This window comes from Colletotrichum acutatum (genome assembly GCF_030867785.1).
Source record: "Colletotrichum acutatum strain CBS 112980 chromosome Unknown BDZ83scaffold_88, whole genome shotgun sequence".
Taxonomy (NCBI): Eukaryota; Fungi; Ascomycota; class Sordariomycetes; order Glomerellales; family Glomerellaceae; genus Colletotrichum; species Colletotrichum acutatum.
In genome coordinates, this window is record NW_026849082.1 from 168,365 (window position 1) to 185,792 (window position 17,428).

Genomic DNA, 17,428 nt, shown 5'->3' on the forward strand with positions numbered 1-17,428 from the left:
TATACGGCCTTAAATCTGCTTCACCTCTCGTACCGTATTCGTCACAGTGCTTTTCTGAAATGGTATCAGTGCCAAGTACTCTGAGACTCAGGTTCTGGCCAGCTCTGCTATCGAGGAAGATGAGCGAACTTCCATTATAGCGAGAAAGTGAGTCTTTGATGTTGATATGGGAGGGAGTATCGCTATTACAAAAGACAAATTGGAGGAAAGTTTGGAAGGAAGATGCCATTGAAACGTATTACTTTGAGGCGAGAGTAATTCACAAAGACAAGAACTAGTGTCAAGTGTCAATGTAGGTACTATACGATGAGATTGTGATTACTTCAATCCTTTTTCATTCAGCTTTGCGGTTCGAAAGACCCTTTCTGTGTGACCTTCGCCCTTTCAATTACAAAGAAATCAAGTCCTCTCCAGACTCAAGATTGATCTCCTTTGTAGTTGCCCGAATCTGCGGCAGCTTGTTCACACTTCGACTTTGAAGCACATTGGTGACGCTCGCCTTCTTCTGCGGGGGGCTACTAAAGAAGATGTCATCAAACAATTTGTTCGAGAACCGAGTCTTCAGATCCTCCAGAGTCCATCCAGCCTCCTTCCCAATATCCGCCATGACCCCGAGGAACTCTTGAATCTCAGCCTTGTAGTCCTCGTTCTTCATCTTCTCGAGCCACGGCCTGCCATTGACGGTGAATTCCTTCCACTCCTTGGCCCAGTGAGGCCGCGTCTTCAACAGCTTCTGAGTGTTAGGGTCCTTGAGAGCCATCCACTTGTCAAGAACCTGCTGAGCGAACGGCACCCAGATATCCGAGGCCGCGTGGAGGGTAAGAACCTCAATCGAACAGGTGCCCAACTCGTTGCCGCGCTGAGGCGCCATCACGACATTACTCCCCCCCATAATCCTCATCTCCAACGGCATACGCATGGGACACTTTTCCCGATTCTCTTTCGTATACGCAGTAAGAATCGCATCCCACCAGGCCCGCTGGATAGGGGCATAGTCAATCTCCACAGGCTCACCAGGCCCAAATGTCTTGCCGCCCTTGGCCACGAGCGGGATCTCGACCTCCATGTCGCGCACGCGGACGTTCTGGATTGCGCGCTGGAAGTGCAGCGCGTCGGGCACGTAGGTGCTGACCTCCTTGTCCGGGAGAGCTAGCATGGCGAAGCGGGAGATGAGGGTGACGGCCGCTTCGGTGAAGCAGACTTGGTCGACGAGCTTGTCAAGGAGCGTGGTGTTTTGAAGCACGTTCATCGTGAAAGTCTGCACGAAGGAGAGGAAGATGTGCGCGTCGTCGGGGAAGTTTACGACGCCGGCGCTGTTGGTCGTGTCGTTCCAGCAGTTGACCCAGACTTTGTCCGAGTACGGGAACCAGAACCACTCCGAGTAAAAGTCGTTTGTCGCGCGGTCCTCAAAGATCTCCTGGTACCCCCGCTTCTCGCCCTCGGTCAGCTTGCGCCAAGGGTCGGCGAGCGTAGCGGGGAGCTTGGAGAGGTCGAGGTCCGCGGGCGGAGGCACGGCCAGCGCGACGGAGACCTTTTCGGGCTTCAGGTGGGCGTAGGTCATGGGCGACATCTCGAGAGTGATGTGTGTGACGACGCCCATCAGTCCGAAGCAGCCGCTCGCGGCTCGGAGGTGCTCGGGCTTGGTGACTTCCTGCGGCTCTCCGTTGCAGTCGACGTACTCGATACGACGGACGAGGTCACTGAGAGTCTGGTGGCGACGGCCGGCGCCGTGGCAGATTGGGGCGTTGGAGCCACCCAGGGTGATTTCTACCATGATGACGTTCATGGGCATCGTGACGGTCTTATTGTCAATGCACCAGCGGCGGAGTCTCTCGTTTGTGCAAGCGGTTCCGACTCTTACAAGGTAGTTGCCATTCTTGAGGGGCTTCTCGGAGACCATGCTGATTGTTTGGAGATCGTTGGCGGCGGACTCTGGCAATGGGAGAGCCGTGATGTTGGGCAGCTTGGTGACTTCGTGAAGGCCGAGGAGGGAAATGAGAACGTAGCCATTCTCTGCAAAGACCGGGGACCACGAGTGACCTGTTGAGGAAAATTAGATATTGAGGGAGATAATAGGGACATGCTGAAACTTGCGGAAACCTGAGCATCGCACGCCCATGTTGTGGGCCTTTGCGTACTTGACGATGAGCTGGACCTCTTGAGATGTCTTTGGCACACATGTGAGGGCCGGGATGTTCTTCACAGTGAGACCCCAGTTCTGGAACTCCGTCTTGTAGTATACCTGACGACTGGTTAAGCAAATCGTTTGTCGAGATACATCATGCAAAAGAAGACTTACGACGATGCCAGCTCCCTGGAGCTCATTCTTGTTATCCTCGATGAAGTCCTCCATCTTGGTCAACGTATTTTGAAGAAGCGCCCTCTCCATAACGGCAAGCTTATGGATAGGCTCCTTGAGCTTCTTGATTCCCTGCGCACCAACCTGAATGACGCAGTCCGCCTCATGCAACCTTGCCAGTTCCTCCCGGCACCCCAAACTGGGACCCATCTGGAAGCCATTGCCGATCTTCTTGGGATCGTCACCGGCAAGGAATCTCTTGATACGCTTCTGCTCGTCATCAGTGTGCTTATGGAGAATTTTGGAGAATGCGCCGTCCGTTTCCGAGTCCTTGAAGACCTGGAGGAGCCTACGGAGAAACTGGACGTAGTCGACGTCTATGTCATCGTTGATGTAGTCATCGAGAAGAGCCTGCAGACCCGGGACTTCCTTTTTGCTGAATTTGGGGTTGTTGTGGAGGCCTTCGGCAATGTGCCCGATACGTTGATCAACCGAGTGGTCCCACGCTTTCGATGTGGAAGTCATGATTGAGTTTGGCAGGTGGTCGAGTAGCTATGAGTCGTGGTTGTGATAGCAAGCAGTAATCCTGTCAATTCATGACTGTCGATGAAAGAATATCAAGCGATGAGCAACAAACAGTCGGATATCCTGCCGGGACTTTATATCCGTCTCAATCCTCTGAGATATGCTCAGCTTTCCGGTAACAGGAGAATGCGATATCCAAAGGACTGTCTTCATCGCTCAAATAATTTGATATCGCGCAGTTCCCTGATCTTCAGCCGCATTGAAAACGTGTGAGATGGAAAAGTCAACATCAGCCGTGTCTCAAATCCACACTGGGGGCGGGGGCGGAGTGGACGACGAAACCGGCAATAGTGTTGCCTTCGTGTGAAACAAGCGCCCACGAGGAGAGCCGGCAGTGGACGCCAACATCTAGATCATGTGCGGGGAATCTTTTAGCATCAAAAGGTGAACGCGTTTGAGTACTGGAGGAAAGCAGGCGCCTTGTAGATATCTGCTTTAGATTTCCTCTAACTTCTCTGTGCAAGCGGCACACCAGGCTTTCTGAGATAATGCTCACTTGGATAAGGGAACACGGAGTCGGTGGTGAAGTGCCTCGTTACGATCACGTGGCTCAGAATCAATCAACGGCATCAAAAATGTCCGGAAAGTCGCAAAAGCCTTGAGCTCCCGGTTGATCAGAAAGGTCCAGCCCGACATTTACCTCCTAGCTCATGTTCCGCGACGGCCTTAAATGTAATCGTCAAGAAGAGGAAGGCCGTCTCTTTGGCTTGTGGCGTTGTGAGACATTTTGGGGGTTAGATACCTGACCAGTCCCGTCCCATCGGCTGAACTTTGTGGCCTTTCCGTTCCCCAGAGGGTCTTGACGAGGATTTTACCAGAGAAATGGGCGAAAATGGAGCTCGAAAACAGTCTCATCTCAATGCTCATAGTTCGTGACTACCAACGCAGACCATCTGGAGCTTCGTCTCCTTATTCTATGACAGAATTGCTCCCCTCATCCTGAGGGAACCTGAATGGCAAAGTCTGGACTGGCAGCGAGGAATCGTGGACCACGAAGGCACAAAAGACATGGTCATGGATGACCAAGCTACAAGGAAATCTTCTCCCTATGTCGATGCCAACTGATTACTGACTGTCCTCTCCCTGCTCGCTGTCTTGGTCGTCCATGTACCTATCCGATGCCGCAAAAATGCCTTCTGAATGCTCGGGCAATCTGATCCTGCTCTCATGCCCACACACAGCCCACAGCAGAGCCCACAAGACGATTTGTCCAATAAGAAGAGGTAGTTGAGCAGCAAAGGTAGAGATGGTGTCTGTGCAGTCCATGATTATCTGTGCGACTGCCCAGCCTATCAAAGACAAAGATACTGATCCCAGCGCTCCGGGCCACGTTGTCGATTGGCGGACCATGAAAGCCCAAAGAACTTCATAGATTCTCAGTTGGGATACTTGAACAGTCTTTTGTGGGGTTGACTTACGAGGCAGTGTCGCTTCATTAATTCGACCGAGGAATTGGAAAGGAAGAGCCTCGAGAACGGTGAAGCCAGAAACGGCTAGGACGCTCAAGACACCTGATGTTGTCGTGATTGAGACCATGACAACGACTGGTTAGAGAAGTTAGTAAGCAGCGATTTTCACTTCTTCTTCTTCTTCTTCTCGAATGAACCATGACCATAGCCTTATCCAAGCATTGTACGATTTGCTTTGAGTAGGGTATTTGGAGACAGCCAGAAGACAGAGACATCAGGACAGCAGCCAATCTCATTAGAGAAACTTGATGGGAACTAAATGACTTACAGAGTGTTGCTGGCAACCTGTAGGTCAACAGACCAACAAGAATGGTCATGATCAAAGCACCCGCTCCGCTGACAGGGTCTTCGTGAATAATACCTTGAGAGGTCAGAGACACCACAAAAGCGATGCAAAACACCAGGAATGACTGCAAAGCGTTGGAAAGCGATTGCTATCAATTGCATTAGAATCTGAAAGCTGTGGAAGAGGACGGCTTGAACAAACTTGATGCTTCCACCAAACAGACCCCGCTGCTTTGGCGCAGAACGACTCGGCAGCCGCACGTTGTGAGTAGTAGAGTTTTTGATGAGGAAGGAGCCAGGTGACATCCATTGGCCCTCCGATAAGATTCGAGAAGCCGACCTGTATGGTGTAGTACAGCAGAGCGATATTGGCGAAGAAGATGATACCGCCGACGTCGATAGTCAGGGAAGTTTTGTTGAAGGTGATCTCTGGCAATGACCTAAGCGAGCTAACGAGCCCTTCAAAGGCAATGTTCCAGGAGAGGAAGCGCAGTGGCAACTCCTTGATAGGGTACCATGTTATCATGTACTTGACGAGGGTCAACGCGAGACAGATTCTCAAGACGGCGTGGACCCTGGAGAGCAGCACGGCGATGTGGTGAAACAATACCCCGCCTCTCACGATGCTGACTAGAACTGTTCGATGATTAGTTTCTGGCTTGTGAGGGAGAGTGATGAGGACTTCTGAATACTGTTCGCTGCGAAAGTGCAGATGGCGACTTGGTTGAGCGGCAAATACTGCAGCAGGATGAAGCCTGGAATTTGACCCACGAGGAACCACTCATGAAAGGTGAAAATTGCGGATGGCTTGGCGGAATTAGATGGGCCGAGAGTGCTCAGTCCGGCCTGCTATGAGTAAGAGGCTGTTCATTCACTCATTCATCTGAGGGATCATGGACTTACAAGACATAGTGCGAAGAAGAGAAATTCCACTTTCCATGTGGCAGAACGATTGAATAGAGTAGGAGTCTTGGCTATGCTGTTCTGTACTCGCATCGGCCCCATCTCGTCACTGGGGAGAGAGGATGATGCATCGTATATGGTGTCGTGGGTCTGCTCATTGGGTTGGGGGTGGGGTGCCAAAGACAGCCGAATCTTATCAATACGATGCAACTGCTCCACCCCTCGACGATTAACCCTTAAGACAGCTTGCCTGTGGAACGTATTCGTTCGAGCGTCGTAAGAGCAGAGAAAAGTTCGCTGTAGGCCACCTTCAGAGCCACATTCGAGTATGGCGACTGGGGGAAGACGGCAGTGGAAGTGCGTGACCGTCATCAAGTATGTATCCACCAGAGTGAAAGCGAAGCTGCTACTTCCGATAGGCGACCCGGAGGGCTGTGTAGATGTTTGGGGATCTCGTAAATCATGCTCATCGCTGTAATGTTGTGGGTTTGTAGTGCTGAGATTGCCGTGATTGAATCCCCAGAGGTGCTTTTCAATGCTTGCTGAGTCGACGATACCCTCTATGCCGATGAGTCGGGACTTGGCAGGTTGTTTGACTCTGCCCCGTGTCGAGATTAAAATTATTGGGAACAATAAAGCAAAGACCACGGCAAGCGGAAGGAGCCATATGTAGACCTGCCAGATCGATAATCGCATGAAGTCTGAGAGCACGATGCTGGCAATGCCAGTGAAGAAAGAGAACGCCATGGGGACGGAGAAGCATGCAAAGTACGTGAAGCCGGCGAAAACGACATAACGCATCCCAAAACTCCTGTCGAAATAAGGCTCTGGTTCGAGGTTGTCCCAATGAATCGTCGCACCGTAAACCTTGTCTAGCATGACTGTATCGGCGCCGACCACGCCGGATATACTGACGCTTGGGAAGATCTCGCTGAGCCTAGCACCCCAGGTATCTTCTACCCGGTGCCATGGGGCTCCGTCTGGCGGAGAGAGGGATATCAACCTGCTGAGGAAGGCTCCGCTATCATTGGCGATGGAGAGCTTGGCAAAGGCCTGGAATCCGGAGTCTTCTTTGTTCACTGGAGGTCGATGGCGGTTGGGGAACAGACCCATTGTTGCGTATGCAATGTCTCCCTTGTTGAATTGATCAGTCTGACGCCTCGAGAAACAAGCGAGAGCAGCTTCAATGAGCCGAAGGTCGGTAAGGATTGCGGATCCTTCGAAGTGGTCCACGAGTTCCTTCACAGCCTCCGCGTCATCCCATGCTCGCTCAGCAAAGTTGCGTTTCGCCACTTCCTTGGGTTCCGCTTGGTCCCCGAGGGCGTAGAGTCGTATGCGATATTCCGCTGGGCAAAGCAGGAGTTCGGGCAGCGTCCACAGGCGCGATCCCCACTGTCGTAGCCACGGCGTGACGTTCTCACGCTTGTACTCAGGAGGCTCAGTGTTAGCAAGGATTGAGGCGACCTTGTCGTTGGCGGATGGCCCGATGGCAATGATCATGGAATGTGCCGCGCGAACAATGTCGCAAATTCGATAGACGTCCTGACTACTGCTCGTCGATCGTGCAATGCCGTCATCGTTCCTGACACACTCGAAGTCGAGCCAGAATGCTCTCTTTCCCACCCTTTTTGCGGCATCCATGCCCCATTTGGCCAAGATGTCTCGATCCTGTCGTGCAACTTCTTTGTTAGCGTTCCTGGTAGCTTCGTCTGGGTAGTCGTGCTTGTTGAGTTCCTCCTCCGTAGCTACCCTGAACTGGAGCCTGGTGTATGAGACGAAGACGAACTCAAGGTCTACATCGTCTCCGTGCTGCTGGAGGTAATCAGAAACCTTGACTGTCTCGTATATACCTTGTTCAAAGTCTTTGACGAAGCATAGGTATCGTGGACGAAGAGAAGTTGGCGAGCTGTCAACACGAGGTCCTGAAGGCGGCAGAGACCCGCTCAACCTGATGTTGTCGGTGTATTGCTGCTCTGATGCTGGAGGCCTTTCTTCTTGCAGGGGCCCAGGAAGAATGGCATCCTGTTCTACCGGGTGTCGATTTGAAGACGGTCTCTTACGGCTGCTTGCCTCCGTTGAGAGAACGCATACGTTATCGTAACGTGAGTTCTTTTTGTTGCGAGCATCGACAAGCTGTTGTGCGCTTGTCCCAAGATTACCCGCCCAGCAGACCTTGATTTCGCGATCAGCTCGGTCCTGATTAGCCTGTCGGAGCAAGGATGTGTCTCATACCAGCATGCAAAGCACCGGCCATGCTACAAGGAGCTTCAGCGCTGTCACCGCCAGTGTGTAAAAGCCAATATTGTATTTCCTAGTCCCAGGAACGAACAAAGATGAGGCTGCCCAGTAAGAGACGCGCAAAACTGGCGACACTCGGGAAGGTAACTTCCCCAGGCGCGACCACCTCGATGTCTCGGGCAGAATATCCGGCTCTTGGCCGCACTGGAGCACGAGTGGAACCAAGCAGCCGTCCGATGGCCGGGCCCACCACTCGTGGCTCGGGTCCGTGAAGTCGGGCTCCATCCTTTCAGGATCTCACGATGCTGGATGAGGTGCGCATAGATTAGAGATACAACGATTTTGGCGCTCAATTACGAAGGAGAGTGAAAATTGAGATGCGCTTGGCGCGTACCGAGGGAACGCCTCACTTTTGTGTGGTTTTCGCGCTGAATGTCGTTGCCTGCTTACGCTGCACAGCCACGGCGGCTGAGACCTTGCAGGAACCCCTAGCATTATCGATGAAGTTGCTTCTTCTCGAGGTAGGCGCCCAGAGCTCGAACTATTGGCTGGAATCCTTTAATGTGGGGCAACGCTGGGGCAACGCAACATCCAGCGCGAAGTTGGAAGCATCGGTCTCAATTGTCATGGTCGTACCTTCCAGATATTGCCGTGAGAAGGCCATAAAAACCCTCAATTCCATTCCTGTCACCAACGGTGGCAGGCGCCTCACAGGCTTGTGAGGTCAGGTCAATGTTCCGTTTGATAGGATGGTTAGAGGCGAGTCTTCTCGGCGGCAGGCTCGTTCTTGCCAAGCCATAGGTTCGATTCCCAGCATGAGCACCAAGAGATGTAACCCCCAGTTCAGCACCGAGGGGTGAACTCTTTTCGGTATCGACTTTTGGCCTTTCTTTGGTTTTTCTGGCAACCTCGAGTTTGACCTGCTAGAGCCTCTCGAGGCGCGAGTCGAGCAGTGAGCCTCTGCCCAAGTCTGAACTTGACGCCGCAATAAAGTCTGCTGAATAGCATGGTCCAGATGTTAGCGACTCAAAAAACCACTCTGGCTATGTTAGATTGATTGATCGTCGTGGAAACGTAACATCATCAATTATCCAATACCTCTCAGCCCATCACGTGACGTCACTTTCCCACTCTCCACCCTTGCAGATTTTGACGAAACGACATATCATATAAACCATCTTGAATGAAATCGTCATACAAAATAGAATGGCTTTATGGTGTTAAGTGGCGGTTGCAGACTGGTCAGTGTCTCTGTCGTCTGAACAACGGTTTCTTGACGAGCTGCAACTGCGAAGTCAGATTGGTCTGAGACCCTCTATATTTCGACGACATGTCTACTCTTCTACTTGTTCCGTAGCTGGAGAAGAAAGTTGAAGGTGAGTTTCCTTGGTATTCGACAACATGCACTGCATCGGTGGATCTAAATTAAGCATTTTGGTCAATCAGTACGGCCCACCGATAGCAATTAATACTGCATCCATCCTCTCGACCGTGACACCACAGCCAACAACCGAGATGCAGGTGTTGATTCGGAAAAGATTATCCTCTCTATATAGCTATCTCGGTCAAAATGAGAAACCTGCAGTCTATATAAGTGCGGAAATATCATCAGTTCAAATCGGAAGGAGCAAGAGGGAATGTAGTTGCATCTCCGGGGATCGGAGCCGAAAGCGGACCTCAGACATCCGAAGCCCCGCTTTCGCCGAGATCCGCCGACCTCACGCCAAAACCGGATTGGGAACCCTGACCAAAGCTCTGACCATGGGTACGGATACCGACCGACTTTGGCTTATCTTTCAGACTTTTTTCATCTTCCAGGTTCATCCTTGTGCGTCTCACCTCAGATTTCATACTGACCAGCCTTGCTACACTTCAGGTTCATAGTCCGGTGACAATGCCGCATTGCCTGAGACGCATGTTGTGCAACGGGACCATCGCTACGAAGGACAGCCACTACAACATTCAAGCCCAAGTCGCACGACATACACCGTCTACCAATGGCCTTTCGAGGAGAAATTCTCTCGTTGTACGGAGTGTTCATACGAAGTACACCCATTTATTTGTATGGTTCGTCAAAACTCAAAACAAGGGATGATTGTTTTTACTGCTTCTGCGGTCAGCGCCCCGCCGAAGCCTCGGATGGTATCTAGCGTCTAGGGATTTCCGCCGGGAATAACTTTTGCGACACACTCGAACACTGGCTGACAGGTCCCACCGCCCTGGGAAGCCACGCGGAACTGGCCAATCCGCAAACCTTCGTGGTGGTATTCTCGATTCCGCCAGACGTTCTGGAAAACTCTCGACAAGGTCATGGGCGAAGTCGCGAAGATCATTGTCGGAGCTGCCAAGACGAGATATGACTTCATCTACCGAGTATACTGTACACACCAGTGACCCTATCGGAGACGTGAGCGGCATCGTCTCGCACGCAAATGGCGAAAGAGACATGACTTATGTTCTCACCCGCCTCAGCAGTGCTTATTCTCATGGGACAATGGGAGTGGGGCAAACCGAAGCGGACCTCGGCTGAACTTCACACCTCCCCAATCATCGACTCATCTCGCACCGGAAAACGATGGGCTCCATTGATAAGAGGAAACGCGGGATTTGGCACTGTTTTCCGCTTCCACAGCACCACGACTGCAAGGCTCCAATGCGGAGGAGAAGCTGGGGATTCTCATGAAGCGGGGGGAGAAGCAGTTCCAGACTCTAATTCGACAGATGCAGCATGTCTCAGTCTCGATACAACGATACCTCAAAGTCTCGAGATGAAGCAACACGCATCCAAATGTCGGCCCTCTTCGTCACTTCGCTCCAAGACGGCGGCCACTCTAGCCCGAGGCGATGCGACCCTAGCTCCGCCGTTATCCCCGTCGGGCTCTGAAGATCGATCACCCACCCAATGGGCCAACTCTAGTCCTCTCCTCGTCAGGTTGTCCCTTTCCTTTCCCAATCCTGTTCCGATTGCGTGCCTTGAGGATACCCACACCGCGCACCCCACCAACACCCTTTTCACGCCGGTGGATCGGATGCGGGTTGCCGCCCACCACCCATTCCATGGATCAAGCACCAGGTTCCCTTCCCACTCGCCGCCCCCTTTGACGGCGGCGTTGCGCTGCCGGGGGGCGTGGGCTTGGGCGTGGGACGTTTGAGAAATTGTCGGTTTGTAAAACTCTTCTGTCTCTCCCTCGCTTTTGTAGGTCCTATCTACTATCCGTGTCTCTTGAAGGATTTCTTCGGGGCCGCCCCTCTTGCAAATCTCCCGTTGACTCATTTGCATAGTATACCCGCTTTGTCGACTGCGTCTAGCTGTGAAGGGAGTTTGTTACACCTTGGGTCAGAGATACTACTAGTACGGTTAAAAATCTCTTGTCCCGAGGCTCGGCGCGCCGTTTCTTGATCTACTTTCCCTGTCCTGATTTCCCCAAGAGCCGCAATTCCCAGGACATTCGGCCACTTTTTGCGTGGAGCGAGATCAAACATCGCGCCAGGCGCCTATCCACAGGCTATTGAAACAAAGAAGACCTCGGCAGCAGTCGAACAATGTCCGCAATACACGACTTCGGGACCGGGTCCCATGCGGCCGCCACCGACACGGCGACCGCGACCTCAACCAGCTCCGGCCAAGACTCGCCGCCACTCCGCCCGCTCAAGGAGGTCGAGTCCCGGCACAGCCACCACAGCCGGAGCCGGGCCTCGTCCCACTCGTCCACCGACACCGACCCCCTCGAGCCACTCGAGCACGCCCTGACGCCCGACCTCGAGACCGAGGCGGAGCACGTCGCCCGGGAGCCCATCACGTACACGCGCACCGGCACGAGTATCGGCAGCACCGCGTCACGGCCGCCGGACTACGAGGTCGTCTTTGAGCCCGACGACCCCGAGAACCCAAAGAATTGGCCCCTCTGGTACCGCGGTTGGACCATCTTCGTCGTCTCGCTCTCTACCTGGATCGTCGTGCTGTACAGCACGAGTTACACGGCGTCTATCCCCGGCCTTGTTGAGGAGTATCACTCGACCAGGGTTATTGCGACGCTTGGTGTTACCACTTACCTTCTCGGCTTGGCTGCCGGCAGTCTGATTGTTGCCCCGATGAGCGAGTTGTACGGCCGGCAATATGTCTATCTCGGATGCTTCACCGTCTCATCTCTGCTGATCATTCCCTGCGCTCTTGCAAAGTCCCTGACGACGCTGATCGTCGTTCGCTTCTTCGGGTAAGCCTTCCACTCTCTCAAGTAATTGAGATCATCTAACACTGTAATCCCAGCGCATTGTTCGGAGCTGCCTTGATCGCCAACAGCCCAGGAACCGTGGTGGACATCTCAGATGAGGAGTATCGTGCCCTCGCCATGTCCTTCTATTCCATTGCCCCCTTGAACGGACCAGTCACCGGCCCGATCATCGGTGGCTTTGTGTACCAGTATCTAGGCTGGCGTTGGACCAACTGGATCGTCCTCATCATCGCCGGCGTGGGCATTGCGCTCATGTTCACCCTGCGTGAGACCTACGCACCCACCATTCTCCAACGGAAGGCCGCTCGCATCCGCAAAGAGACGGATGACCCGCGCTGGTGGTGCCGCTACGACGAGAAGGTTTCCAAGGTCCACCTCATCAAGCTGAATCTTAGCCGCCCCTTTGTTCTCAGTTTCACAGAGCCCATTCTGTGGTTCTTCAACCTCTGGTAAGACTCTCCCGTGACGCTTTCCCACCGCCCGGGCCCAAATTCTAACAAAATGCCCAGGATATCACTCATCTACGGCATCCTCTACCTCTGCTTCGTCGCCTACCCCATCGTCTTCTCCCAATACCGCGGCTGGGGCCCAGGCGTCTCGGGCCTCGCCTTCGTCGGCATCGGCATCGGCACCATCCTCGCCATCATCAGCGAGCCCATCTTCCGCCGCATCATCAACGCCCACCCAAAGGACCCAATCACCGGCCGCGTCCCGCCCGAAGCCACCGCCCGCGTAATGACCATCGGCGCCATCCTCACCCCCATCGGTCAGCTCGTCTTCTCCTGGACCTGTCTCCCCGCCACGATCCACTGGGCCATCCCCATCGCCTTCGGCATCCCCTTTGGTGCGGGCAACACAATCTCCTTTATCTACGGGTCCAACTACCTCGCCGGCGCGTACGGCATCTACGCCGCCTCCGCGCTGGCCGGCAACGCCGTCATGCGGAGCATGTTTGGCGGCACGCTGCCGCTCGCGGGCACGTCCATGTATAAGGCCATGTCGCCGCAGTGGGCGGGGACGCTCTGTGGTCTGCTCGAGCTCGCGCTCATTCCGATTCCCATCATCTTTTGGCGGTACGGCGAGAAGATTCGCGCAAAGAGCCCGATTATTCGGCAGATGAGGGAGGACCAGGAAAAGAATGAGAGTAAGCGGGCTAAGCAGCTCGCGCGGCTGGAGAGGAAGAGGGAGAGGGAGGCTGCTGCTGCTGCGGCTGCGGCTGCTGCGGCTACGGGTGGTAACAGCGAGAAGTCGACGGGCGTGTTGGCGAGCGCGGAGCAGACTGAGCCTCGAGATATCGAGAAGAGTGCTTGAGAGAGTTCACCATCCTCTTGCAAAGCCATGGGGGAGGAGAAAGTGTTTGATATATGGTGTGTCCGTCACGACACGAATTAGAAGAGGACTGTATACCCCCTTAGCCCTCCGAAAAGATCTAATGTAGCATATACGGCGTTTGGAATGTCGCATCAGGAGACACATGGGCCATTGAGCCTTTCCCTATAGTAGTTGCTGGGAAGTGAAGGTTATTATAGCTACATCCATAGGATCGCCTTAAAAGTAATACTTGGTTTTTGTTAGAAAATCGTTTCCCACGGTCCCAGGTCTCTAGCCAGTTCCTTTAGCCTCTCCTTGACGCCGTCACCCGTTCCCTTGGTACCCTCCTCTCCCGGTCCCGTGGCGTATCGCAAGCAGCCTATATCTCGATATCCTCCTTTGCCACCATTGGCTTTATCGCCTGTATCATGAAGGTCAGCAAACAATACGAATCTTGATGGGGAAGCTTTTAAACGATGCAGCAAGGACGGGCTGTACTCACACTCTTTCCAGTTCCAATTCAGCATGTACTCGCACCGATTCATCCCATCAATCTCCTCCCCCGTCTCCCTTGGATCAAAGGCCCTCGTGCCATACTTTGTCCTGTCCTGGCTCGGGAACGTGCAACCCTCTATCCAAGAAATTGTAAAATGATGTTTCGAACCGTTTGTGCCCAGCCCGTTGGATTTATATTCCCCGCTATCTGGCGATATCCGTAGTCTCTTCTCATTCAACGCCCCGCAAATCTTCCTGATGTCCATCAAGATATCGATACCGCTGATTAGCTCCTCGCCGAACGAGGCCTTGTCGTTGCATTTCTGCTCGCCGACCTTGATCTCCATATCCTTTATCCACTGCGTGACGATAGGGTACGGCGCTTTGCTGGTGTTCTCGGTCGGCGTCGTTGTGGCGGAAGTCGGTCCAGGCGCAAGCGTGGGCACGGCTAGGCACTTGCAGACCTGCGCGACTTTGTCACAGGCTGGAGTCTGGTCGCGACCACACTGGTTTGGGAGGTTGCATTGGCTGTCTTCGGTGCAAGCTGCTCCTCCCGGTTTCTGTGCTGCGGCTGTGGAGGAGGGCCATATTGTGGGCACGTCGGATGGGTTGAATGACTTTTCGCTCTTGGTTGTCTGAGGCGGAGTGGATGTCTGAGTAACTGATGGAGTTGGCGCCGGAATTGGAATGACAGATGGACCGGGCGGGCCAGGAGGAGGCGGCGACTCTGCTAGAACAACATGTTTGTCGTTGTACCTGGTTGTCCATGCTGCCCATTTTTGAATGTTGCCTGGTGATGGTTCAGCGAGTATTCCTAGTTGAGAACTGGCTAACAGCAACGAGCCTAGGAAAAGAGTGACCCTGGATTTTAACGGCATAGTGTACTCTCCGGAATAGATTGATGAAGGGTGAGAATGGCCTACAGAGCAACGAGGTAATTCGCTGTCTGGTAGAAATGAGGGAGGAAGCGCGCTTTTCAGTCGCTGCTGGGCCTGACGCAACTGAAAGAAAAGACGATTGCTCAATTGAAAGTGTGATGTCCGTATTCTTGAGCTTTGATTAAGGTAACACCATATCATCCCTTCGAGATCGGGCACAAACAGATCTGGTATAGACTTGCAATCATGGTACCTCGGATGGAGAAATCACTTTGTTGACCCGAGTCCCCCGAGCAGCCATCTCTCAGTTAAAGAGATGGACTGATGACACTTCATTCGTTGCCGGAAACAGACTGAAGACATGTCGAAACTTGCCTGAGTACGAGGTACGGCAGGGAGGCAGAAGTATTCGGGGAAAGTCTTAAGTGGACAAAGACGCCTGGCAGGTCGGGTGTCAATGTTGAAAGAAACTCAAAAGGGGAGGCTGGAGTGCCTGCCTTTGCCCCCTAGTTGCTTTATCACATTGATTGACTCCCTTGCTCTTCGATTGAATGCTGTTCCCATGGTGCCTCAAACAATGACTGAAATAGGTGTGGTATCTTCGAAACCGCCCTCTTCTCCAAGGCAAGTCAACAGACCATCATGTACATGATATCCCAGTTGTATCTTAGCCTGGCCTCGTGATAAAGGTTTTGTAACATGGCCATTCTGAACAAGACTAACGGCCATACGCCAAATTTGCCACTGTCTAGTATGGGACACACTACAGCACGAGGTAACTCTCAACGCCGGGCGCGGCTGAGATGGCATATTGCCTACGTCAAACGCATCAATGAGGAACGTCTATCGAAGCAGCGCCCGATTTCCGATGCCCCCCAGTTACTGAACGAAATCCAAGAATTCGAAGCTATGTTTACGGACTTGCCTCCACTGCCACCCCGCCTTCCACTCAACTTCCCTCTCGCCTAATTTTTCTTGGCATCTGCTGTTAGTGAATGAGTGAGCCTACCACCAAATTACTAACAGCCGAAAACTCTTCACCTCCCCTTGCCGGAGCCCGCATCCGCGATGGCCTCACAGCCGCCGTCGGGCACCGGACTGATGTCGGCCGACCAAGCCGACCCCGAACCAGGCTCCGGGACACCTCCGGAGCCGAACCCCACCTCAAGAGCTAAGCGACGCCGCGACGCCGAGGCACAGCCGACCCGGCCCAGCCTAACGGGAAGCCAGCTTGATGCCACCACCGACGCCCCTACCTCGGCCGAGGGGCCCGCAGCCTCTACCGCATCTGCTCCGAGCGGATCTGCCACAGGGTCCGTCTTGACAGCCCTTGCAGAAGAAGCTAGACAGTACGAGGCACGGAAAGACGTCTTTCTGACCATTGCACGGTCCGTCGACAGCGTTGTCGCCAGCTTTGACGGTTCTAGAAAGCAGATCGCGAAAGAAGCCACTGCCTATGTCATTCAAACCCTCAAGAGACTGATCAATCACGAGACAAGCCCAATAGCGGCCCGGAGTTGGGCGGCTGTCGTCGCACCGATGGCGGGCAACACCACTGCGGCGACCCGGAGCGGCCAGAGCTGCCAGAGCTCTGCCCGCCCGAAGGCCACACTCCCCGCCGAGGATCAGCCGCAGGCGCAGCCGAAGGAGGACCTCCGCATCTTTGCCCGCGTCCCGGAAGAAAGCTTAGCGGCCGCTCGGAAGATCGCACCGTTCGCCGTACGACAGATCGTCTGTAAGGCCGTTGGCCTGGGGCTAGCGGACCTTCCCCACGTCTACCATATCAGCACAGGTTACTCTCTGAAGCCGCGAAACAAGCAAATACAGGAAAGACTACTTACAAGTAAGGCAAAGCTGGCGGAATGCCTCGGCGCCCACCAAGTCGAGACGCCTATCAAGTGGCACACATACGTTGTGCCGCGATGCCCAACAAAACTACACAGCATTGGCGGGGACGTCCTGGACCCAGCCACACTCGTTGAAGATGAGGTCTTCGCACAGACAGGACAGAAGCCTGTCCTTGCTCGACCGTCCCGCCTTGGGCCCAACCCAGTCACGAACGAAATATCTTGGCTCATATCATTCACATCAGAGGTCACGCCCTTCAGGCTCTTCAACCAAAGCGGCAGATCTCTGCCCATCAAAAAACGAAGGACGCTCATCCGACATGACCCCGGCTGCCAGGGCTACCACGCCAACCGGTTCTGCGGACGACGACCGACTTGCAGCAACTGCGGAAGACCTTCCGACTCACACGAAACGGGACCTTGCATGGCCAGGCCCCAGTGTCCCAACTGCTGCGGCCCCTTCCAAGCCGGCCACACAGACTGCCCAGCGAGGCCCTCGGTCGTAAACGGCGTCGTCTCCCTTCCCGGTCGAAAGGAGCGGGCTCGGATCCGGAAGGCCGGCCAGAAAGCATCGGACACTCTGTACAAGGCTACTCGATCCGACAGTAGCCAGGAGGCGGCAGGCGTCCCTACCTCCACCAGCCAGAACCAGCAACCCGGCGCCAAGCGCGCGCGCACGAGAACGCCCTCCGCAAGCTCGATCGTTTGCCTCGGTGACGGAAGCACTGACAGCAGCAGCATGGATGAAGACGAGGCGGACGAAGGCGAAGGCGAAGACTCCCCCGACAACACCTCCATCGACCGTCCCGTGCTACCCATGCCAAGCAGGAGCCAACGGGCAGCACAGAAGCCAAACTACAACGTCGCGAATGCCTACACCCACTCG

General features: G+C 54.0%; 5 protein-coding genes across 5 annotated transcripts; 2 read left to right on the plus strand and 3 right to left on the minus strand.

Moving 5' to 3' along the window:
• Positions 1-201: 201 nt before the first annotated feature.
• Positions 202-3,187, minus strand: BDZ83DRAFT_443118 (uncharacterized protein). The gene is made up of 3 exons (XM_060503120.1): positions 2,300-3,187; positions 2,095-2,242; positions 202-2,040 (listed from the first exon to the last, which is right to left on the minus strand). The coding sequence occupies exons 1-3, from the start codon at positions 2,822-2,824 to the stop codon at positions 389-391; spliced, it is 2,325 nt and encodes a 774-aa protein (XP_060361963.1). The 5' UTR covers positions 2,825-3,187; the 3' UTR covers positions 202-388.
• Positions 3,188-5,106: 1,919 nt separating this feature from the next.
• Positions 5,107-8,157, minus strand: BDZ83DRAFT_443120 (uncharacterized protein). Its single transcript, XM_060503121.1, has 3 exons — positions 7,774-8,157; positions 5,542-7,713; positions 5,107-5,484 (listed from the first exon to the last, which is right to left on the minus strand). The coding sequence occupies exons 1-3, from the start codon at positions 8,062-8,064 to the stop codon at positions 5,269-5,271; spliced, it is 2,679 nt and encodes an 892-aa protein (XP_060361964.1). The 5' UTR covers positions 8,065-8,157; the 3' UTR covers positions 5,107-5,268.
• A 1,791-nt stretch (positions 8,158-9,948) lies between these two features.
• Positions 9,949-11,170, plus strand: BDZ83DRAFT_443178 (uncharacterized protein). The gene is made up of 2 exons (XM_060503122.1): positions 9,949-10,975; positions 11,062-11,170. The coding sequence occupies exon 1, from the start codon at positions 10,233-10,235 to the stop codon at positions 10,929-10,931; it is 699 nt and encodes a 232-aa protein (XP_060361965.1). The 5' UTR covers positions 9,949-10,232; the 3' UTR covers positions 10,932-10,975; positions 11,062-11,170.
• Positions 11,128-13,743, plus strand: BDZ83DRAFT_443186 (major facilitator superfamily transporter). Its single transcript, XM_060503123.1, has 3 exons — positions 11,128-11,993; positions 12,047-12,460; positions 12,521-13,743. The coding sequence occupies exons 1-3, from the start codon at positions 11,323-11,325 to the stop codon at positions 13,320-13,322; spliced, it is 1,887 nt and encodes a 628-aa protein (XP_060361966.1). The 5' UTR covers positions 11,128-11,322; the 3' UTR covers positions 13,323-13,743.
• BDZ83DRAFT_754853 (uncharacterized protein) lies at positions 13,583-14,695 on the minus strand (the record flags this gene model as incomplete). The annotated part of the gene is made up of 2 exons (XM_060514540.1): positions 13,583-13,743; positions 13,825-14,695. 2 exons carry the CDS (start codon positions 14,693-14,695, stop codon positions 13,583-13,585), a joined length of 1,032 nt encoding a protein of 343 aa, XP_060361967.1.
• Between the last annotated feature and the right edge of the window lie 2,733 nt (positions 14,696-17,428).